General features: G+C 40.3%; 1 protein-coding gene across 3 annotated transcripts in view; it reads right to left on the reverse strand.

Annotated features, from left to right (window-relative positions):
- fgf11a (fibroblast growth factor 11a) overlaps positions 1-25,184 on the reverse strand; it is a 111,648-nt gene that overhangs the window by 33,335 nt on the left and 53,129 nt on the right. For all 3 annotated transcript variants that reach the window (XM_088073350.1, XM_088073351.1, XM_042512263.2), the window contains 2 exons: positions 14,223-14,333; positions 1,158-1,261 (listed from right to left, as the gene is read on the reverse strand). In XM_088073350.1, the coding sequence (XP_087929476.1) occupies positions 1,158-1,261; positions 14,223-14,333 (215 nt within the window). The remainder of the gene's footprint in view (positions 1-1,157; positions 1,262-14,222; positions 14,334-25,184) is intronic.

A 25,184-nucleotide genomic window follows, 5' to 3' on the forward strand; every position in this document is an offset into this window, starting at 1 on the left:
TGCATCAGGTGACTTCATTGCTAATATCATACTACAATTATAGGACATATCTCGAAAAGGAAAAGGAAATTGCATGATTAGAGGAATTAGAAGATAATGTTCATACAATTTTTGACAAAAAAAAAAGGAATTTGGAAGAGGAAAACCGACAAAAAAAAAGAAAGAAATGGAGACAGACAGTGAGAAGAGGCTCTCACTCCAACACAGCTGTCAATCACTGCATCTTGTTCAGGTAGGAGGGCAGTAGGGCTTTGCAATATGGCTTTAAAATAACATTGCAATATTTTAACGCTATATCATGATACACAATATATATCTTGATATTTTTAAATGTCCAGACACACTCCTCACCAGCTATAGTATGAGAATGAATAATAAATGCAGAGGCCTATTTTGTTTTTCAGTGACTTTTAAGGGCAAAATTAAGTAGTGTGTGAGAGGCTATCACACACAAGCTTTCACTAACTCTTAATGTTTCTGTATAACTTCCATTTCAACAAACTCTACTACAACATTTACCCTTTGAGACCTGAGCAAGTTGGCTTAATTTCTTTAAAAAACATGGTTAGGCACTGAGCAAATAAAGAAAAAATGACCCCAACTCCTGCAAAAAAAGTAAAAAAAAATACCACAACAAATCACTAAAAATGAGCAAAATCCCTAAAAACTAAAAAATGTAAAAACGTCCCCCAAAAATCCCTCAAAATTAGCACAAAAAACTACAACAACAACAAAAAAATCCCTAAAAGTTAGCTAAAAAAAACCCACCACCAACAACAACAGAAACAGACAAAAAACAAACAAGGACATTACCTTGAAGACTGCTTAAAAGTAATAATGATTTTGTGAAATGTTTTTAAACATAGAATTATGACAACGTATAAAGCAGGTTTTGGTATTTTTTTCCATAGCTTTTTAACAATTAACTGTCCAAATAATTTCTAGCGATTTGAAGAACATTTCATGCCAAGGTGCTCATTGCCTTTTCCCCATCTTTTATTTCAAAAGAAAGCAAACCTGTTTGTTCGAGTTTTTAAAGTTTTAACACAAGAAAACTGATATTGATTATGTTGCTGTCACACAAGCAATTACAAAGCAAGTGGTAGTTTTCAACCAGGCTTTAAAGAGTGTTACTGTGTTGTATGTGCTGACCGTACCGAAGTGTAGAGGTAGCCCTCGCTGTTCATGGCAACGTAGAGCCCTGTCTTGGTACTCTGGATGGCCACTATCCTGAGCCCCACAGGAATCAAGTTGAACTGCACTGTAAGAAAACAGAAAAACAGAGAGGGATTGAGTGGTGTTAAAGCAATCATTCTCTCTCTTAAACGCTCACAGGGTTTCCTCGTGGCATAAAAAGACAATTGCTTTCCAACTGTCTCCTATTTCATCCTCCCTGTTGTACAGTATATCTGTCAGAGGCGAACGGGAAAAGTGTGTGAAAAAGAGCGACGGAGAGGCAGTGAGGGATTAGGAGAGGAAGATTTAGGGAGGAATAAAGTCTGGTTGCTGGTACACCGGGGGTCAGACAAAGCTGGGAGTGACTGTACGGAGAATTCCCCTGCTGGAGAGAGAGAGATGGAGAGAGCGTGGCTCAGCAGAGAGCTTTCAAAATACAGTACATTAGAAAGTGACATGGGCTGAGCCTGCTCTGAATTCATTTCCTCTGTCCCGACACAGTAAACAGCACGTTGTGATGCAGTTTGTCCAATCCCCTTCATGTGAAACCTTGGATTCCTTATGTGCATAGCTCTCCATATGAAATAACTGCAGCTGGGCCACTGGATCAGCACACACACACTGTCAGAGGTGGCGTCGCCTGCATGTAATTTGTTTAGGTGCTTTTCTGTCCATTCAAGTATAAATATATGCCTGTACTTTCTTGTGTGTGTGTGTGTGTGTGTGTGTGTGTGCGTGTTTATCTTAGACCTCTTGGTTATGTGCCATCTATATGTGTCTTATAGGATATGACACAGTGAGTTGAGTGATACTGACAAAACGGCCTCTGGCTGCCAGCTGCTCTGTGGTCACAGTGTCATCATGACCAAACGCTACCATGACGATTAAAGTCCCTGAAGCGTTTGGGTTGCATGTGGGATGAGAAACCAAAACAGCCTCAGACGACCGAACGCATAACAGCGACACAGTAATCTGATGGCTACTTAACTGTGAAATCACAGTTCAATGCAGTAATTCTACAGCGCCATACTGTTAGATTATAGTAATAGGACTGTAATTTACTGTAAAAATGTCACAGTAACATTCTGAAAATATAAAGCAGTTAGTAGCTGGTAATTGAGCTAACAGTCAAATATTTTATAGATTTACAAATTACGTTGTTTAACCCTTTGAAACCAGAGTAAATTGGCTTGATTTCTCTCAAAAACATGGGCGATGAGCAAAAGCAACAGCCCAAAAATTAGCAAGAAAATTAATGGAAAGTAGGCAAAGAAAAGTAAAGTAAAAACAAGCAACAAAAAGAAAAAAATGACAAAATGAAATGAAATGAAAATTCATTTTTAATATAGTTTGCCATACTTTTTCCCCATTTTATTGGATAATATTTAATAATCCATCGGTCTAACAAAGAACAGCCAATATTTCGGGGGTTCTGGTCTAACAGGCTATCTGGGTCAGAACTTCAGCCATGCACTGGTCATTGTCTGTAGTCTGTCATATGCACATATCTGTCAGTGCAGATAAAGCTGTCTTGGCAACAGCTTTTGTTTAAATTCTGGTCAGAAAAATCAAAAACAGCATCACTGAGATGCAGTTTGCAGCAAACAACAAATTACAAGAATGCATTATAAAGTGACAGCGTGGTTGTCAAGATGACGGATCTCTTCTACGGATGAAAAATGACATCTCAGGAGCATGTTTGAGATTCATGGAGCCATTAGCTGCCATTAAACAAATCAATTTCAAATCAAAAGTTCTGCCAACGTAATGGATGGAAGTTAAGTTATCAGATGGAGATAGAAAGTCAATGCTGGCCATGATAAAAACAAAAGCTGACAGAACTATTGAATTTTGAAGTCTAATATTAAAGCTTCAAAAAAACTTTTGCTTTTATTTTAGTAATGCTGCCAAAAAAATCATTTTTTTCTTTTCAAGCACCTTTTAGTTGAATAACTTATTCTACATCAAATTAAATTAAAAATACCCCCAAAAATATATAAATAAATCAGTAAAAATCACAAGAAAATTAGTTTTACAAAAAAGTCAAAGAAAATCCCCCACCCCCCCTTTTTTATAATACATTTCTAAATCTACTAATTGCTTAGAATCTAACCCTCGCAACCTGAGCAAACTGGCTTGATTTATTGAAAAAAGATGGGAGGAAGGCAGTAAGTAATGTAGTAATGGAGTAATGAAAAAAGAAAGGACCCAGAAATAAATAAACAGACCTGATGGTTAAGAAAATGTCACACATCAAGACTTTACCAGGCCTGGAAAACAGGATTATGACACTCCATGACTTTTCCAGGTTTTTCATAGGTTTTTCATGACCGTGGGAACCTTGTATTTAGGCAACGTGTGGGCTGGAGGGGGATAAAGTTGTATATTTTAATGTTTGCCGCCAATGTGAACACAGTCAGATTTTGCTGTAACCCGTCCAAAGTCCACCATCCCAAAGTAAATGACAGAAAACAAGGTACAAGGTGCAGATATCAGTAATGAAACTGCCCATGCTTCTCTCTCTCTCTCTTCATGGCCATTGCTTCTATTTGCTCGATCGATCCCTGCATCTCAAACAGTCGCTTTCGCAAATGAACAAGGTGTCACCAAAGACCGCGGCCGGGGATGACAAATAGAGCGGGGCACGCACACATCACCTCCCTCCTTCTTGCCCTTCTCTCTTGTTTCCCCCGCTCTCGTACATCCACCAGCAGTATCGCCGTGGCGCTGATGTCCCCACATAACCTGCTCAGACACGCCGGGTTCTTGTTTAAAATACTCGTAAGCTGGAGTGGAAACATTAAAAACTCAGCTGGAGAAAACGCTTTCAACCAAGCCGTGTTACGTTAATTAGCTAGTTAGCTGCAGATTTTCCCACTGTTATTGCAAACTATACGCTGTGCAAGAAAGCTTGGCAGACATTGCAGCAGTAACAGGGCTTAGAGAACGGTCAATTACTTCCAACTTCTCACCCTCTCTCCATTGTCATTTGTTTCCTTCATCTCTCTCACTCTGCATCAGTCTCTCTTTAAAAAAAAAAAAAAGAGTTTCTTTTCCCATCCTCAATCAAAAAGAGCTTTTCTTATCAAATGGATCACATAACTTTCTGGCTGGATAATAGAGGCGTCCCTTTTGTTTTCCCTTTCCCCTCATCCTCCCTCTCCGTCCTTCATTTTTTTTTTTTTTTCTGCCGCAACTCACAGAGGAGGTCGCTGGATTAATCAAAAGTCTTTTGAGGGGAGAGACAGAGGGAGGGGAAAGAGAGCAGAGGGGAGGGGAAATGAAGAGGAGGGAGGAGGGTATTGCCAAATCAATCCCCACAAGTCAATGTGAGGCTTGAGATCATCTGCACAATAAATAAACAAGGAGAAAGTGGAGATGGGGTGAGAGAGAGAGGGAGAGAGGGAGAGAGGAAGAGGAGGGTGCAGGAGCAGGACGCAGAGTTAAGCTGTGCAGAGGGCATCTGCAGGCCTGCACACTGGGCTGCTGCTCTGCAGGGTTGCATTGTGCAGCCCAGTTGGTCTCTACTGGAAAGAGAAGAGGATTACAGTCATCTGCGAGAAGTCACACAGAGTTGAACTTGTGGAGAGGCACTGGCAGTCCTTTATTCTGTTCCCTGTTTGAATGAGGCCGAGTGGGTGGGAGCTTTGTGGTTTTAACTTATGCATCTGAAATGGAATTGTCTTCTGTCACTTACGCTGAATAAGCTGAACCAAATACAGTTATTGGACGCATTGAGATCAAGTTTTCTTTTAGGGGTGGTCAGTGCATTAACCCTTTGAAACCTGGATCGACATCAGTTTCTTGTGTTACGTTCAGACGCCTATCACAAGCATTTAAAGCTTTGAAATTTGAGCAAATTGATTTGATTTCTTTTGACAGTTTGGCTAAATAAAGCAACAAGCACCTTGTCCGGTAAATTGCAAGAAATTAGGAAAAGGTGACAAGGAAATGCACTGGAAATCGGTACAAAGAAGAAATAAAGAACAAAGAGAAAGACAGAGTGTGAAAAATATTAGAAAATAATTATTTAATTAAAATTATATGTTTAAAGTTAATTACATATAGATTTTATTACTTTTTTCAAGCCATTTCTGTCTTATTTTTGTTGATATTGTTTTACCATTTTTATTTTTTGTGTGCTAATTTTCAGATAATTTTCTTGCTACTCTGTAGTAATTCCTTGCTAATTTGGGGTAGGTTTTTGTGAAGTTGCTCACTGCCTCCCAACAATTACTGACAGTGTCAGTGCCTGTTGTTAGTTGCTCAAACAACAAACTGACCGTAGCTGAATTTCCTGACTATATGCAGCAGTTGCCATGACCCAATTTGATATCATTTACTAAACATGGATTGTATATAGACCATAAATAGTTGACTATTCAATTAATTCAAAGAGCCCTAATTGACTGTCAATCTCAAAGTCAAATTGTTGCAATGGAGGTAAAATGTGGTTATGAAACAAAGGATCATTCCATTCAGGCCATATGTGGGTGCTGAATGTCTGATTTTGCACAATTTTTTTTATATAATAAATCATAATATGTAAGATAAATTACAACAACAAGATAAAGGTCAATTCTACCTACAACCATGAAAAGTAAGCAGGCTAAGAAACTGAAGCAAGTGACTGACTGCCTGTCAGTCAACACGCACGCATGCACACACACACACACACACACACACACACACACACACACACACACACACACACACACACACACACACAATCAGCGTTGTCCATGGTTCTGAAACATTATATATTATTATATTTAAGCCATTTGTTTTTTTTGCAATTTTCTATAGATACATAAACTGGAAAATAAGGGGTGGAAAATATAATATAAAATATAACAGATGGGGCTGAGCCTCTTGATGACCCTCTCTGGCACCAGGCATTTCTACCGTTTATGGTTTAAAAGAAATGTTTAAATAATTTGCATTGGACACAACCATGCTAAAGCTTAGTATTATAGATTATGGTGTTTAATATATGCTAATGTTTCACACTAATTACACTGGCTTAAATAATCCTGATTCAATGAAAGTCCCTTAACTTAAAACTCCATCTACATCTTTAAACAAGACAGCGCACTGTGCTGGGATCAGTAAAATGACACTCCAGTTGATAAAAACAAGCTGATTTCCATTTGCAGCAAATGAAACAGCCTCTCTCCATTCACACACTGTCATTTGTGTTGTAAAAAATTAGCTTTAAAGACTCAATAGTAGATTAAATGACTTGTTGAGGAGCTTCACGCCTGATTTCCCTCGTGGTCGATGACTCTGATGACAAGACAACTACCTTCACTCTCCTGTTATTTAACTTGCCCCCCCCCCAGGCTCCTCTCTCCATAACCCACCCCTCTGGGCCTTTATCTGTCTTTCTTTCAGTCCATCTGTCTCCTCCTCTCTTCCCTTGGTGCTTTCTGTCTTTTTACCCTGCCTTGTCATGAATTAACAACCTTTTTCTTATCTCACTCTGTGTTTTTTTATACGTCACTCCATTTTTCTTACTTATTTGTTCCCTTTCAATTCCCCCGCCGCCTGCTGTCGTTCTCCCCCGTCCTGTGAAACCAATACTTTTCCATCCGCGTCCATTCATCTTTGTCCTATTTTACCCTGCAGCCTTTCTCCGCCTGTCTCTTCATCACTCTCTATTCTCGTCTCCTACCCTCACTTCTGCTCGTTTGGTATTCTTAAAGCTCTCCCTTCTCATCCTCACGAGCCCGCTCTGCTACTCTTTTACCTTTCCTCCTCATCTGGCTGAGAGAGCTTTTCGCTTTCGATGTTCACATTTCTGCCTCCTTCAATGCTGCGGCTCTCGCACAGAGCAAAGTTCCCCTCATCTCGTCTTTCGAGGCTTTGAATTTTTCCCTCGCTGCCCCCTGTGAAGCAGTGTTATCGAGCACATGGGGAAAGTTAGAGAGAGAGAAAAGGGCGGACTTGTTCCAAAGAGATAAGTCAAATTTCCCTCCAACAGTGGGAGATGGTAATTACAGTGGATAAAAGTCAAGGAATCAAGCTCTTCCTTATGGCTTTCTGATGTACACACAGAGTCAATAGCTTTCATCTCTCTGTCGCCTCTTTTCTTCTTTTTGTCTCGTCTTCTCTCCTATGTCAAACTGTCTTCTGGTTTTATTCTGTTTTTTTTCTCTCTTTTCCTTTCCAGGAAAAAGAATTGAAAACGAGACCAAATCCAGTGACAATTACAGCAGCAGCTCCATCACCTATTCACTGCATTTCTTCTCTCCCTGCTTTCTTTTGTGTATTTTTTAATCTTTCCCATTTCGAATGTCGTTATTGCAAAAACACCTAGATATATTGTGACACTATTTTATAGCCATATAACCCACCCCTAGCTCTGTCGCTATCTCACCTCTACTGCCACTGTCACTCGATCTGTAGTTTGCTTTATTAACCCTATGTTTAGCAGTGTCACACTCATGTCATGGTGACATCCACATGTGAGCCCTCCATGCACAAACCAGAGTGTAGCTTCATTTGACGCACTTAAGGGGTTGTCTGCTCATGCATATTAAACAAGCATCGTCAATCAAAACTCTAAATAAATAATAACTAAGGTTATTTCTTTTCAAAGTTAACTTTTACATTTGTTCATGTAGTCATGCACCACTGACTTGCCTCCACAAACATTTGACAGATGTAAAAAATAAAGAAGTGTAATGTCTCAGACCGGTGTTTTTATTAATCATGAGCCATAAAGGCTGGAAAAGTAAACATTTTAAAAAACACACAAGGTTGCCCTGAAACAAGGTTGGCCTGCTGCGTTGCATCGCCTCTGGTGCAATGAGGTGTTCATTTTAATTATTTTTCAACAGATTTTACTTGTTTTTTTTTACACAGTTCATGTAGTTCTAACCTCCTGGAGAGCTGTTTTTTTTTCATTTTACAACAAATAAATAAACAAAATCAATCCATCCTGTTGTAAAAATGATATAGTTGGTCAATTTAGTACAAGTTAATATAGCGTACGCTTCCAAAACCTGCAAAACCACCTGCATTATCACTTGGCAAAACTCAATATTGACACAGTGTAGAGCAACAAAAAAAAGGAAAAGAAATAAAAACTGTTCCACCCTGCCAATGCGACGCAATGGGTCCGTGCCCCACATTTTGGCCGTAAGTCTTTGCAAGCTGCATTTCATGATGGACTGAAGTGAATGGAAACCTATGGCTGCTTAGAGGAAATGAAACTGCATTAAAACTCCAAAAGTCCACTCAGTGACTACAAAAATGGTTGGCAAACTATAAATAAGAAGTGATTCATAGTAAAGTGGCTAAAATGTGCAAAAATACCAGCATAGCCCTTTAACAACATCTTCCACCACCAATAAATAGATAATAAATCTCAACTCCCTCACCATACTCGTCTCTGCTGCCTCCATTCCTCTTCCAGCTTTATTACATAACAGCTTGGAAGAGCCAAGAACAGAGAAGGAGAGAGGAGCAGGGCGGGAGGAGGGGGTGGCAGCTCCTCTGACCTCCCACCAGAGGGGGGAGACACAGTGATTGAGGAGCCATCAGCTGTGTGCCAGCTGCTCCTTGTGCTCTCCATCACTCCCTCCCCTCTTTTTCCCTTTTCTCTCTGTCATCCTCACGTTTCTCCCCTCCCTCTCACTTCCTCTCTCTTCCTCAGCCAACCCGTCTTGTCTCACTGGCTCAGTTTTCTCTGGCGTATTCCACCATGCCCTCTTTCTCTTTCTCCCCTCTTCTCTGATCCTCCTTTTCTCTGTTTCCTTCCTTTAGTTGCTTTTTTTTTTTTTTTTTTGTTTTAATATACAGTCACTTCCAGCTTCGTGACAACTTCCTCTATCGCCTAGTTATGGAAGCCCCGAGGGAGCTTGGTAAAAAAAAAAATAGTGATAAAAGTATTGCAAGGCCATACAAAAGCCACACTCGTCACTTTATGTTCTGCAACAACCCCTCAGGGCTTCCATACCTCCTTCCAACTTTTGTCCCAACACCAATCTTTCACTGTATACTTTTGTCCCGACACCAGCCTTTCCCCTCCAACTCTTGTCCATACTACAACCTTTTCTTTCCAACTTTTGTCCCTTCACTATTCTCTTGCTTCCGACTTTTGTCCCGACGCAAAGCTTTCTCATTCAATTTTTGTCCCTACACCAAACTTTTCCCTTCCAAATTTTGTCCCCACACCTACTTCTCTCTACCAATTTTCACCCGAAAAACATTTCCCTTCCAGCTGTTGTCCCTACACCACCATTTTCCTTAATGCTTTTTTCCCCAACACAAGCCTTTCCCTTCCAACTTTTGTGTCGTCACCACCCTCTTGCTCCCAACTTTTTCTCCGACACCAACCTTTCACATCTAACTTTTGTTCCAACACCAAATTATCCCTTCCAACTTTTGCCCTTACACCACCTTTGCCATCCCACCCTTATCCCGACACAAACCATTCAAACTCTTGCCTCGACACCATGAATAACAATCCAATTCTTGTCCCTACATGAACCTTTGCCTTAATACTTTTTCCCCAACACCAACCTTTCCCATCCAACTCTTTTCCAAACACCTAACTTATCCTTCCAACATTTGCCCCTACACCAGCCATTCCCTTAATACTTTTTTCCCCAACACCAACCTTTCTCATCTAACTTCTGTCCTGACTCCAACCTTTCCCTTCCAACCCTTGTCCCTACATCAAACTTTCCATTCTAAATTTTGTCCTGACACCAAACTTATCCTTCCAACTTGTGTCCCTACAACAAATTTTCCTTTCCACCTTTTGTCCCTACATTTCTGTCAATGAGAACTAAGAGGTGAAGAAAACTGCTGTAAAAGCAGGTAACGCAGGAAGAGAGGTGATAAGAGTGGGTCAGGGAAGGTATCCAGTCCTCGTGTGTGTTCATGCACCCCACTGCTCCCTGAATGTCATTGGTTTCATGTCTTTACACCAGGTCACAGAAGAAGTCAGGGTCAAAGGGGAAAAGGCGAAGGGGTGATGAAGAGAGGCAGTGATTCTGGGAGAGCTACTTTAAATGTCAGCAGTATTTGAGAATTTTTGTGTTTGCAAGTCAAGTTAGACGAAGCTGTCTAACTCCACTTGCACTGTACATGACAGAAAAAGTGTTTGTATTTGTTGTGTAATTCCAGAGACCTGCACCATGTCTTGTGTGGTTCATCAGCATCACAGTAGCCAAGAACTCTGTCAGTGTGAAGGCCTCAGATATGAATCACACTGTTGCTGCCTTAATTATTCATCCCATTTGCTGCTGATTTGGCCATTTTTTTGGTCGTCTCGGTGTACACCGCAGTGGGGTGCATAATTACTGCATGCACATGCATACACACATTTTGAAGGGATGAAGGAGAGTGGAAGGTTACATGTTGCATTAAGGTTGCAGGCCTCAGGATTTTTCACATGTTGTCTAAAAACATCTATCATCCATTGCCCCACTTTCACGACCCTTCCCCGAAAACCTTACTGTAAAAGTCAAAATGTGCACAAGAGCGGATACCGGAACTGCAAACTTCCTGGGATAACTCTGACCCACAGCACATGCTGCAGTAGTGCACACACACAGTTTTCCTGAGAAATCCAAGCTTATTTATTACAAACAGGTCTGCTGTGCCCACATTCAGCTTTATTTCCAACTAAAGTTTAGATAATCTGGATAAACTGTTTACTTGATTACAATCTGTGTCACTGGCTGACTGTGCGCAGTCTTGACCCTTTATCTCAGCAATTCTTTTGGTGAGTACAATGTAATCATAAAATTAGAGAGAGAGAAAGGACATCTGAAACTACAAAAACAAGACACAAGTTGTAATAAATCCTTTAAGACTAATCATAAAACTTTACTTGCCCTATATTGAGCGAAAATCCTGTGACAGAAAGGTGTATTGATAACCAGGGTGCAAGGCTGGATTAATGGGAAACTGAGCCTCTGCCCCTTCAGGGCCTCAGACCTCAATGGGCTCCGAAAGACCCAAGTTCACTGCAAGGCAACTTTATTATAGTAATATGACTACTCATAACTTTATATGGGAATACTATAAAAGAATCACTAAAGAGAAATATTAACTGACATGCCATAAGGGCCTATTATATTACCATATCTCTGTCTTGACAAAGGGCGCTGTGTTTTCTGCCATACATTTAAAGGAGCTGCTTAGAGCAATTATATAGCTGCAAACAACTATTTGCAAAGATATTCTAGAGTAATGGCATCATGAGCAGAGTACTAAGCGCTGTAGATTGTTTTGTTTTGGTATTTTTGGGGGGTACGGGGGTGTAGGCCAACCCAGAAGTTAGCATCACCCTGGTTCCCGCAACAAAAAGCCAACTGCATTTCACAATAAAGGAAGTTTAAAAAAAAACAAAAATCACAAACGAACACCACTTTATGACTTTTGAAGCATGAATGCAATCGCCAGAAGTCAATTGCTAATTTTAGGCTATAGACAGATTACAACATGGTTGCATGACTTGTTAGCAACTGCCTTTTTTAAGGCACATAAAAGCTTTACAATTCACAAGTGGGGTATTTTTCTAATGTATTTTATGCTATAGAATATCATATTCTAGTACCCCTGTGTGAACCACAGATTTTATTTTAGATATCTAACCAAAAAAAAAAAAAAAACACTGACTTTGAGACGAGGGAAAAGGAAGGGCCATGCTAAGCTTTTTAGAGGTTTTAGGACTTATTCATATAGCACTCTATGAAGTCACGCTCTCACTCTTTTTGTTGTGCTGAGCTTCTCTGTCAAATAATGTAATAGCTGTCTGGGCGCGCATGCATATAAGCAGCGTAAGTGAGTCCCTGTCTTCGTATCCAACTGGCTAGCTAATCACTGCCACTCTGCATTACGCTAACGTGGCAGTTAACGGTGATACATGGAAGGCACCATCACAGAAGCTTAACACCAACCCTTTGGTTTCCAACCTCATAGTAATGTTAGCTCTGCCAGCACTGTTGCAGTTGTTAGCATTGTTTATTTAGTAAGCACATTTAGCTGCTAGACGCAGGCTCAGCCGCTTCCATGTTGAAAACTGTGTACAGACATTCAGAATCATAGATGTGCTCTGAATATGGAATACAGCTCCTCTGAGTTGGTATGTTGCTTACAAGGTGCATATCCTTAATCAATTTGTATTTAATCAAATAACCAAGCAGCAATAGGGCCAAGACATATATACTGAATAGAAGGGAAATTGGCCAGTGCAGCTCACACTTTGGACACTACATGATTTTTATTGGCTGTAAAAAGAGAAAAAGCGAGAGAGAGCTCTTGGGGAAAAATTGAAATGGAGTGAAATTGAAAGCCGTCTGGTTGCAGGCCAGTTTGCATTACTGTATACTGAAAAGTGTGTGCACCCAGGGATACTGCTGAAGATCAGCCTGACAGTCAGTGTGTTATAGTACATGCTCACACAGCTGTTTCTACACTTTCAATATTCCATGCAGTCCGGTCGATGATTGTGCTGCTGATTGATACTCAGTTACAATGATGTCAATCATGCAACAATTCCTACATGAATGGATAAATAACGTGGGATAAAAAGTGCACAATTTATGAGTTTTACAGGACTTACTTGTCAACCCTACCCAACACACACACTCACACACACACACACACACACACACTGTCCTCTGAGAATGCAAAGACCGCAGGACAGCACTAAACCAGATCCTGGGATTGATGGAATTATAGTTGTTATAAAATGAACCATAAGTCAATCCCACGCAAACACTTTGCGGGGTGACCTCCGCTGACTGATGTTAAATATCCCGACACACCAGGAGCGCTGTTACGCAACAGCAGTCTTTACATCCGTCTGGAAACGAGCCCTGTTCGCCTTTCAGATGTGCCCTACGGTATTATGTGATGAATATTTCAGATTGGACATGAGAATGTTTAAAGTTCAGCGTGCAGCGATGTTTGCTTCAGTGTAGGTGTGCTGTTACATAAGAGGGAGAGGTGAGAGCAGGTCTAATCAGTTACTGTGGAGCCGTCTGGAGGTGTTGTGGGCCTAATTTAACCAAACAGCTGTTGGAGGACTCTCTTGCGAGTTTCCCCAATACTCTGGGAATATATTTCTCGAGGGAATCCTGTCTTTTAGAGTGCTTTCTTAAAACGTTTTTCTCATCCATATCTAAATTAACACTCTGCGCAAACACAACTGCAAGCTTCCAATCAGCAAACACAATCCTGGCTTTGTCCAAGTCACATAAAACATGCTGTTAAATTTTCTCTCTGGGATTAATGCCAAAGGGAAAACCTCACAACAAATGCCTCAAGGTTAAATCCAGGTTATTCAAACCTGGTAACACTGCTGCTGCCACAATTCTGACATCTCACTGAAACTTTACAGAAGGAACCACATCTGAGAGTCAAAGTGTGATTTTTTTTTCTCCCTTCTCTGTAGATTGTAAATCCAAAATTGTGCAAGCTTCATGTTTTCCATCCAAACTGGTGTTATGACAGAAAAAATGCTGTGTTGCCACATCAGTGATATCCTATAATACAGTATTGATCTCTCGGGGAGGGTTGGAGGGAGTCCAGGAGATATGATGCTTTTGGTCAGTAATCACCCAGGTGATGACCCCCTCGCAGAGTGAAGTGTGTGTTTACATGGTTGTGGTGTTAGTTTGTGTATGTGTGCACACTTTTAGACTCAGCAACAGAAGACAACAGCAGGTTTTTGTACTAACGGGCAGAGCTTTAAGTTTTGATTCAGATCCTAAGAGAATTCTCTGCTGCCATTAAGTGACTTCAAAATACTGCAGTTGCAGGATGAGCACATATAGTGCAATGTAACTGTGACAGACCAGAATTACCACCATGCAGCTGTGCATCTCCGCACAACAGTCAAGTTGCACTTACAGTCCCCCCCTCCCCAAAATAAAAACAGCAGAGTTTCAAGATTAGTGTCACCAATTCAGTATTTCACCAAATGTCTCCCCATCAAGGAACTGGTGGCTCACATGACAGAGCTATTGAATACACACACCTCAAACTAGCTTATTGTTCTGTGTGTCTGATTGTTCACTTACAGAAGGAGCTGCTTTCGTCCTTTGTGCCTTCCATGGTGCCATCCGGCAGCATCTGGAGGTAGAAGCCGTGTCTGCAGTAAAGCCGCGTGACGATGCCCTTCAGCTGGGGCTCTGCAGAGCAAACACAGGGTTAAAGACACATTAGCATTCAGGAAACACACACATACACACTTGTCAGTACATGTATATTAATGCACACGCCTATATGAGCATGCACATTGACTAAACAAGAGGCAGGTCTTGATATTTGCACTGTGAAATAGTCAAACAGTGAAGTGTGTGTGCTCGCATGCGTGTGTGACTGTGGCCTTCAGGAGGATTGATGGGATCCCGGCGTCTGCGAAAAAGAAGCATCTTTCACAGACGAGTTCAAGTGAGGCGAGCAAGATCGTTTTGCATTCTCTGTGTATGTGTGTGTTTATATTCATGCACGTGTGTGTGGATGCTTAAAGCAGCTGTCTACTACTACAATGGGACAAGCACTTCAAACAGGCTAGCCTACTACTTACTTTAATATGTAAGGCGTATTGTTACTTTAACACATTTTAAGGTTATTATTATTTTTTTTTTCAGCATTTGTTATGCTTAATTGGATCATTTTTAAGAGAAATTATTATTTGTCATTCACAATTAAGCGGTCACTTCACCATCATTAGTTATTTTTGAGGGTATCTGTGGTCAGTTATTTAAATAGGTAGCCTATTTGAAAGTAGAGTTGGGTGATATGACAATATATATACACCTTACGACGGTAAAAATGTGTCCACTGTTAGAGATTTTGCAGTACTCTTTCTCAATATGTTTAGGAACAAAAAAGCAACAAGCAAAACAATTGACTTTTAATTGAAAACAACTACAAAAGTTGTCCCAGGTGGATAAAAACGCATTCTGTCTGATCAGGGCCTAAAGCTTCCATTTTAATGAAATTAGTTTTTCTGTTTTGAGTATTTTTTTTTTTTAACTCAAGTTTTTTTTCTCATGCAAAGCAGTTATTTGTGCAGAAATTCCAAATAAAAAAAAAAAAATTCAAATGTGATTAAGCACAATGTAGTTATTTTAAACCATTTCCTACAACTGCTATTGCGTTGTGTTATCTACTACTTACATGGTATAGAAATATATGTACCATGATGAAACATTTTGACCATATCACCCCCCCCAGTTACAAGTGAACAGGATTCAGTTAGAGCTAGTTCATGTTTTCTGTTGGATCATCTCACCGGGGTAAGCCGTCACTGTAGCTGCCTGAAAATATGAGCCCACAAGCTCCCTGTAGTCTAACCACAGTGTTTTACACAGAGAGCAGGGTATTGGGGTGCTGCACATGAGCTGAGCAGAAAGCTCAATTTCTAGCATGTAAGATGGCAAAAACTCAAGTAACAAACAAGAACAACTTAACCGCCATACTGAAAGTTTAATGAACCGTCTCCGATCGTCTGTTTACCCTGCTCTCAAATACCAACTGCCGTCATTTACTCAGTGCACTCCGAGGCATCAGACTACTATTTGTTCCCGTGAACCAATCAGACATTTTCATCCGCCGCCGCTCTAAAGAGATGTTGGCGTGTCTTCCTCGAACCTCGTGTTTGTGTTGAGTTTCTTTCCTCTGGCACGCATGACTGAGGGGGCTCGTTCACTCCGAAGTGCTGAGGGAGACTAAATAGTGGATCAGAAGGAATGTCAGAATGCTGAAGTGTTTCCACAATCAAGTTTTAATGAGATGCATCAAATATGGATGAGGACAGAGAAGTACGGGGGCAGCTGGCAGTTGGCCCTTGGTTGACAGCAGGGGTGTGAGAGAGAGAGAGACAGAGAGAGACAGAGAGTATATAAAGAGACGTGATGCGAAATCCATCTCAACATTTACAGTCACAAAATAAATTATATATAAAAAACAGATATGCTACAATTTCCCTGAAATGCATGAAAAACGCATTTGAGTACATGCCATTAGAGGGAACTGCAGAAATTAAGTATTGAACTTCTGATTGAAAATGATTTAAATAAAACAACTTGAATTACCGCCTCATGGTTGCATGTCTCCAACCAGTGGAGTTGCAGTTACAGTTTACATCTATGTCATCTTTAGCCACGACAGTCGACAATGCTTCAAATATGATAGTTGCTGGAAAGAACATATTCTACATATTCTAAAACACGGATGCTTCATACACTTCAACCAGACAGCACAGAAGATTTATACAATCAGCACAGTTTCAAGGTGGGCACCCAAGATCAGTGTCACCAAATCAGTGTTGGACCAAATGTCCCCCATTCTGTTCCTGAGAAATTCCAAGAAAAAAAATGTTTTTGCAGGACATTATATGTTTTAATGCTTTTGATTTTATAAATCATTTGTATAGATGAAAGTGTTGGGTTTTATTTTGATTTAAATGCTGTGATGATGGCTATACAGAGATTTTATTATTATTAATATTATATTGCAGTATAACCCATTTTCAAAGCAATAATTACAGTTTTCAATCTCATCAGTTTCTGAGACAGAATTGTTTCTCTTTTAAGAGAAGGTAACAGAATGTTACATTAAAAATGCTAAGTAATTGTTCTGCTTTTTGTCGTTGCAAAGCTAACTAATCTTTCTGCGAACTGCGAGAAGTAGAATTGAGGCTCATTAGGGTCTGAGTTAAGCCTTGATGTCTGTGAATTAGTCAAAGAAATGCTGGTGTGTAATCCTCCCTTTAATGCTGACAGTTGTGACACAACATGTCTGCGAGCTTTTCATCGGAGGTTCTGGCCCTCAGCAGCCAGATTGAGTCGCTGTAACTACTAAAAGATAAAAGCTCATCCATCCATCGCTGGCTGACTAGACACAGAAGGTCAAACGTTGAGTGTGGTAATCTGTAATATCCTGAGTGTTAATCCCAAATTAAGCCTCAGACCACACACCAGGCCATGTGCTGCTTAACACATCTGCCACCGTGCGGAGCTCGGCAGAGCAACACAGGGGATGCTGATGTTGACCTTTCGCATGACTCCGCCTCCACACGTCCCTGTTTAGTAATGATGCTGTGATCCAAAATGCACTGCTCGAATACGCAGTGAAGACCACGTCAAGACCACTAGTGCATGTGCAGAGCCTTAAAAACACACACTCATATATACACACACAGCATCTCTCACTGAACCCATGGAGAAGCAAAGGCTAAAAGCAGGAGAAACTGCCTTGAGTCATACCTGGGGTGGTATGTTAAACTGATGGTTTAAATGCACACACACAAACTCACACATACACACACTGCCAAAGTTAGCGTGCATGGAGTGTGTCTGTAAACCTATAGTGCAGAAAAAAATACATATAATATAAATACAGCTTACTGGTTTTATGAACTTATTTTTAAAACTCTTTCTATAGAGAGCCCCAGTAATGACTCCTAAAACCTGGAAATAAGTTAGCATTTCAGCACCTCTGGTTTCCTCGTCTCAAAGTCTTTTTTTTTTTTTTTTTAAATGAGTTTTTGGTAAGAAGACTGAAACAAGGTCTGTGGTAAACACAAGCTGAAGAGACTTTTGGGTTTTGTTCTGTGACATAAAATGTCAGTAAATACCCCACTGCTAAAAAAGGAAGTTGTTAGCAAGTGGCTAAAAGAGACTACAGAATAACATCCTATCGAGCCACGCCGAACATGGCTTCACAGCCTCGTAGCGATGGCGACACGACTGTGGTGTAGTTTGTTCGTAGCCTAACGTTAGCTTTTTACTGTTGGCGCTTGAATTTATTCTTCAAATATACTGAAAGTGGTGTTCATTTGTGAAAATTATCTTGCAAAACCAAACCTGTAAGTATCATAAAAGTTAATTTACTACATAACTTATTTTTTGCCTAAATCCATTGGAAAGATCTTATAGGCTTTTTCACTTGGGAACCAGGGTGATGCTAACTTCTGCGTTGACCCACAGAAAAAAACGCTGTTCCTGGGGCACTCTATAATACGCAACTTAAATGAATAAATGACTAGACCTTTATTTCTTCTTCTTTTAGCTTTACAGCGTCCACTTTTTTCCAGGAGAGCTTGTTAAACAAGACTTCCAAAGTGATGGATGCTTTGTCCGCAACACACACAGCTCTGATTCCGTCCTCACAATGTCAGCACAGCTTGAAACCTGTCTGAAACCTATTACCATGTCAAAAACCTGACCAAAATGATGGCACTGGAGAAAAAGCCAGTGTTCATTAAAGACACGAATGGATCCACGGGGGAATGTGGATATTTGATTTCAGTACAAAGAATGGGGCGTTAGGGGGCCATTAGAATCATGACAAATCATCCTCTGGGGACAAGGACAGTTCATATCAAAGATCATATAGCCAGCAGATGTACCAATATTTCAGACAGAAGGATGGATTAAGTGACAACCTTAGACTCAATCTCTAGTTGGGCACAAATTAAAAGCAGGGGGTGTGATCATTTATCTTAGCTTGCTCTTTTATCCCACTGAGATGACCTTTGTAACTGCTTCAGCTGTCTGCACGGTAAACTTTAGATAGCAGATTTGCTAAGGGGGGTGATGTGCATAATGTTTGCAGCAGTCAAACTTGATTTGGACAAAATGCATGCATACTACGTTGGAGTTATGTTTGAGTAAGAGACACTTTCATTAAAGGAATACTTCACGCAACCAAATGACCATTTGTATATTGATTACTCATGCCGTGTTGCATTGAATTTGTGAGGAAAACTTCTCGCATGCGTCCTGTGAACAAAGAATCCAAAAACTGAGAAAATTCTTGATGAATTGACAACATAGGGGTCCAACTTAAACAAAGAAAAAATATATCAAATATTTGTTTACAAATTGTCATACAACTAAAATCCAAGTCTCATTTATCCAGTTAATGGTCAGCACTCCCAAACAAACACAATCAGACATTTTATCTCGTTCAGGAGGTTGGGGTGGAGAAGAGAGTTGCAGCAGTAAACAGTGTTGGCATGAGTGTATCAGCAAGGTAAACATGATGTCAGACGGCAATGCCTGAACGAACGCTGTGCTTCATAAATATCACACTGATGTCGAAGACGCAAGGATATACAGCACCAAATATTAAAAACAAAAAAATCCTGCAACTCCTAAGAGCTCCTAGTTTCTAATAAAGTATGAATATGTTGTTTTAGTTGCTGCATGTATTTATGACTATATTTATGCAGCTGCATGGACCCATGTGATTTAACATGAGCTTAATCCAGCCTGCATCAGGTATCTGCCCTTCAAGAAATGTTAGAAAATAGTTAAAGGGGTATTACAGCAATTAAGTCATGCACTTCCATAAAGTTGTGGGACTTACTAATCTGCCTAAAGGCAGATTAATTAAATAACGGTGAAAACTGAAGCAACAAAGACACAAATATCTCAACTTTTTCTCCTGTATGGGTAACACCAGAAAAAACAAACAAACACTGGAACCTACATTTGCCATGATACAATGAGATTCTGTTTTGTTTGAGCTTCGATGCCTATTTAAGTATAATTCTACTAATATTCCTCATGACAAGTAAACTTGGTAGTGCCCCTTTACAGCAGCTCTGACACATTAATCCCTGATGTGTTTTTGGGGCCCCTATGCAGCTGTGGGCTCCCTGAATCCTTTTCTTTCAAACAGCGCCGCTATTCAGAGGGGTTTGATGGAGGGAATCACTGATCCTGGGTTAAGGCGCTTGAGGCTAAAACCTTGGGCCAGTTGAATCTGAAATCCAGCCTACAGTTTAACTGAATGATGCTTTGAAAGCCCGTTCTGACATTTTGGGACTAAAGCTGCCAATTTTACCATTTTTATGCTTACAATTTTTGGTCCAATATTACAACAAAGCAGAGTTTTCCCGACAGTGTCACTCTTGGCAGGGTAGAAAAGCCTCTGAAATGGCATTAGGACCGTGGGACTAAAACAAATTCATGCTTGTATGGACTGCAATCACACTGTCACATTAGAACGCATCCTGGGAATATCATAGCATTAGTCACCAGACAACAGATTTGTTATCGGAGTGCATCATATCCAACAACACAAGAGCATGTGGTGGTGCGTGTGTGTGTGTGTGTGTGTTTATGCATGAGGAGGATTTGTGCTTATAATCCCACAGACATGCAATGCCAATTATAGAGTGATTTAAATAAAGAGCAGGATTAATTTCACTTATTAAGAATTTCAACCATTAAAGTCACCCTGAACCCTCCGGCTGCCCAGTGCCTCAAGTCAGTTGACAACTGGGCAGCAGCTCGTGTTATTTTCACCCCCATGACACACTCCAATTCTTAATGTGTGTGTGTTGGACACATCCAACAGAATGGGTTTGGCTGGAGAAGCAGAGACCGTTTGCCAAGGACATTGTCTCTCTGTCATCACACACGCGGTATTCAACATATTTTTGTGTCCTTCCCTCCGTACCTCCATCTTTTTCTAACTTTCTTTTAAGAAAACTGTCCCACTTTTAATGGTCCAGCCCAGTATTGCTGAGAATCACTACCATACTGGATGATCTGGCAAGGCACAATTTATGACCAGTGTCAACTTTCAGTACCAGTCAAGGAGTGTGTCTGATATGTACCAAGGCAGCAAGTAAAGGCGGAAAGGTCAAGGTTGTGGATTAGTGTGGACCCAAACTAAACCAGATGGGACTAGACAGAACTTGATAGAGCAGGCTGGGTTCTGACAAATATTTGCAAGAGAGGTACAAGTTCTTGTTGGGTTTGGCATACCTGACATGAAACAGAATGCCTGTCAGGTTCTGGTCTGATTTGGTTACAAATCTCTCAGACTCGGGTCAGGTTCGGGCATAAAAAACTGTCTGTTGGGTTTGGCTCTTATTCGGGTACTACTCTCCTGGACTCGGGTCAGGTTCACTCATAAAAAACAGAATCAGGGTGGGCTCGGGGACTACACTCTTGGACTTGGGTCATGATTGGGCATATAAAAAGAAAATGCCCGTTGAGTTTGGGTCAGGCTTGGTTACCACTCTCTCTGACTTGGGTCGGGTGTGGGCATAAAAAAACAGAATGCCTGTTGGGTTCACGTTGGACTCAGTTACCTCTAAGAACTGAGTTAGTTTTGGACAGAAATACGGGCTGGAGCCACAATCTATTGCGGATGGGCTCGAAAAACTCGGAAAGCACAATTAAAAATAACAGGGACCCACTCATAAAAACACTGCTATGGGTGGTCAAAAACTCTGTTTAGTAACTCTGTTCTGTGTTGATTTCTATTTGTATTCTCCTTCTGTTTAATCCCTCACCGTTTTATTTTCTCCCCGTCTGTTTCTCTCCACCTTCATGCCTACTTCTCTGCCTATCTTCATCACCTTACCTTGTGCCTAAGTGCCTCACCTTATTCTAGCCTCTGTCATCCTTTGCCTTTTCTTTCCCATTCCAAAGGCTGGGATGCCAGTCCAAATTCAGTTGTCTGTCAATTACCTTTCAGTACTTTGATTATTTGTTAAGGAATTTGCATCCCTAAAATAAAATATGTACTAAGGCGGGTCAGCTTTATAAGGTCCTTTTCTTTTTCTGTCTAGCACAGGGGCCCTAGGTTATAACAAACTATTTTAGTTTTTACATGGTACATACTCCAAAGTATAGCTGTGTGTTTCATTATTACTACAAACTAACTCCAATTGCATATTAGTCCCAAATAAGAGTACTGGAATTAATTTGAACTTGGTGGCCACAGGGTGCACATTGCTCAGAGGGTGGTAGGTGGGGGGCTTATAGGAGTCCATTTTTTTGCCAATGCCTCTCTAACCGGTTTATCTGGCTATACAGCACCTCTTATTTCTTTCCCTCTTTGTCCGCCTTCCTCCCTTCACCCTCTCTCTCTCTCTCCCTCTAAATTCCTTCTCTTTCTGCCCCTCTCTATTCCTCCTCGCTGCCTTTCTCCCTCCTTTCTTCCCAGTCTAATTCCAGAAATGCATATCCAATCAGCACAAAAGTCCTTACTTGCTTGTTTTAAAGAAGGAAAGAGAGAAGATGGTAAAGGAGTGATGCAGTGAGAAGAGGAGGGTGAAGAGGAAGAACAGTGGTGTCAATAAAACGTCACTTAACAGCAACAGAGATTCTGCTGAATGATGGACATGTCATTCAGAGGAAGAGGGGGAGGAAAGTGAATTCGGAGATATAGGGGTCAAGAGAGAGAGACGTGATGAGGGGAAAGAAAGAGAGAGAGAAAATATGTTTCCCACAGGTCATCAGTTCACTTCAGCAGCACTGGGATTCACTGACGACTTGTTATTGATGTTTCATTTAGTGAACGTGGTAATTCTTTTTTTTTTTTTCCCAGGCACTAAGTCTGTCAAAGCTCTTGAAGCTGATGGCACTGCGACAATAGCAGATTATTATACTTCCATCTGTTTGGCGAGACGTCATCTTAAACGCTCTCCGTTCGGTCTGTGTCAGCACCGACGCAGTCAGACTCCGGGGAGAACAGATGTGCTACATCACAGACGCATCGCTGATGAATTATGGTAATTGTAGTTCACTAACTGTTTCAGTGTTTGGCAGTGTTGAAGCTTGAGAACTTCATTGGAGAGAATCAGCAGCATCATGCATCACAGCAACACAAATGGATCACAACTAACAGAGTAGACGGGCTGCTGGTGTGGCTGAGGAAGTAGAGCCCAGTCTCCAGAAGAAAATGTTGGCATTTCTGTAAAACACCAATACCTTACATCGCTACGTTTCAAACGTATCATATCAACATTTCCAAAGTGACATAGTATATGAGCTGACTTTGTCATCAAGAGGTGGAGGGGATGGTGGACCGTGTGGGGCGAAATGCCTGCCAAGCTGCAGACTACCACAGAGTACTGTTTGAAACCAACAAACAACAAAACCACTTGTGTTTTAGCGAGTCATTGCTGCATTTTAATCATGCATTTAGTCACCACACAGGAGTATTCTTTAGCAACCCGTTGCCGTTTTACCTGACAGGATAGTGCCACGAAAAGTGTCAGAGACAATGCTGCGTGACTATAATTGTGCTATCAAAAACAGGAGTTTTATGCAAAAATTTGATCGTTTTCTAACCACAACCAAGTGATTTTTTCTCAGACTCAGTATAGTAGCACCTGCTCATTGCTGCAAAATCTATTGCAGCATTACAAACATCAGTATACTTTTTCATTGTGTTAGTGTTTTCATTATTTTGTCCACCCTACTTATACCAATGGGGATATGCTCACTAACAAACACCTCTCTGTATAATGCATGAACTGCATGCTCCAAAATGATGACACACACTCACTCATGCCATGAAAATAAGCAGTACACACTGGATATATTTGTATGGGGTATTGAATTCAGACACAAACTTGGTTTCCTCCAGTTGCAACAGCAAGCCTCTACGTCAATGGAAGAGTGTTTGTTTCCCTTTGGATTTAGTGAAGAAGAGTCAACATGTTTGAAGTGATTTTTGCATCACCTTTCTCATGTTCCAACATGAAGAAGCTCTGACAGCTTTGGCTCTGCCCACTGGCTTGTTTTGTATTCCAAATCAAATCAACTACACCAAAACAAGACAATAACTGAATAAAAAGTACCCTTTGAAACTGCTAAAATTATTAAAGTATTATCCTTTCAGTCAGTTAATTATTTATGTTCAGTTCACCGACCTGCGTGAATCTGTGGAATTACACTGAATTTCCTGATTAGTTGAACAGTAAAGTTCACAGCCCAAAATATCTCTTCTTCAGAAGTTGATTTGTCTGTTTGCACTGCTGCACTACTATTAATAATGAGCAATTAATGACACTCCGTCCCTGCATGTAATATTATCTGGCATAAGAAATTCTTGGCAAAGGCAGATATGTGGACTAAATAAATTTAAACAGCTGAGAATTTGGCGGAGACCAGATCAGTAACAAAACATGCAGACAGCAAATGATATTCATAAAAAGCCAAAAGCTAAGCTAGTGTGAATGAAATATTAATATTACTTTGTGATTTCACAAAGGAATGAAAAAGTAAAAATATTAAGAAATTAGAGTCATTATGTCTCAAATCAAAATAGAAAAAATTTTTTTCTATTTACATTTTAGATTTTGTACAAACTTTACTTGGAGTTATGGAACCCTTTTCACAAATTTTCTCAGTTATAGGACCATGAGTCCACTTCTCCATTTTGGTATCTCAAAATGACAACAAACTGCGACATTAGCTTGTAATACTTGTCATATCTCTGATTCTGACTATATCAGAACCTTTAAAATTTGGCACAACATAAATCAAACACTTTATTTTAGCAGGGAATATGGAAAAGTTAATATTTATACACTTTGGGGACGGTGGGCAAATAACCCCTTTTTGCATCTTTTTCCATTTTCAAGGGTCAGTAATGAAAAATATGACATCTGCCTGTGCCTTGGCAGTCATGTCGATCTATTGAATACTGTCTTAATCTGTGCCCCTATTAAATTTCATGGTTCTAGGAGCCATATTTATATTTTATATTTCTGTAAAGACTGAAACCAAAACTGGCTTTCTATTTGACATTTTGTAAGAATTCCCTGGAGCAAAGAAACAATGAAATTCTTAAAATTCAGCACAAATATTTGACTGAATTTATTTTCTGGTGTCACATACCATAAAGTTTTAACAAAATCTAAATGTAAACAAAACTAAAATGAGGTTACAGTGATCAGGAATCAGTTAATTCTTAAGTCCAAGTGGAAATTTATGACAAATTTGAAGAAATTCTCTCAAAGCCATGTTGAGATGTCGCGTTCACAAGAATGAGACAGACACAAGGTCACTGTGACCTTGACCTTTGACCACCAAATTCTAATCAGTTCATTGTTGAGTCTAATCGGATGTTTGTGCCAAATTTGGAGAAGTTCCCTCGAGGAGTTTTTGAGATATCCCTTTCATGGAAATGAGATGGACAAATAGATGGATGGACGAACCAAAAACATAATGTCTCTAGCCACAGCTACAGACGGCGCAGAGTTATAAAAACTCTAT

Source organism: Plectropomus leopardus, chromosome 23 (assembly GCF_026936395.1).
Source record: "Plectropomus leopardus strain MGB_pleo_1.0 chromosome 23, ASM2693639v1, whole genome shotgun sequence".
NCBI lineage: Eukaryota > Metazoa > Chordata > Actinopteri > Perciformes > Serranidae > Plectropomus > Plectropomus leopardus.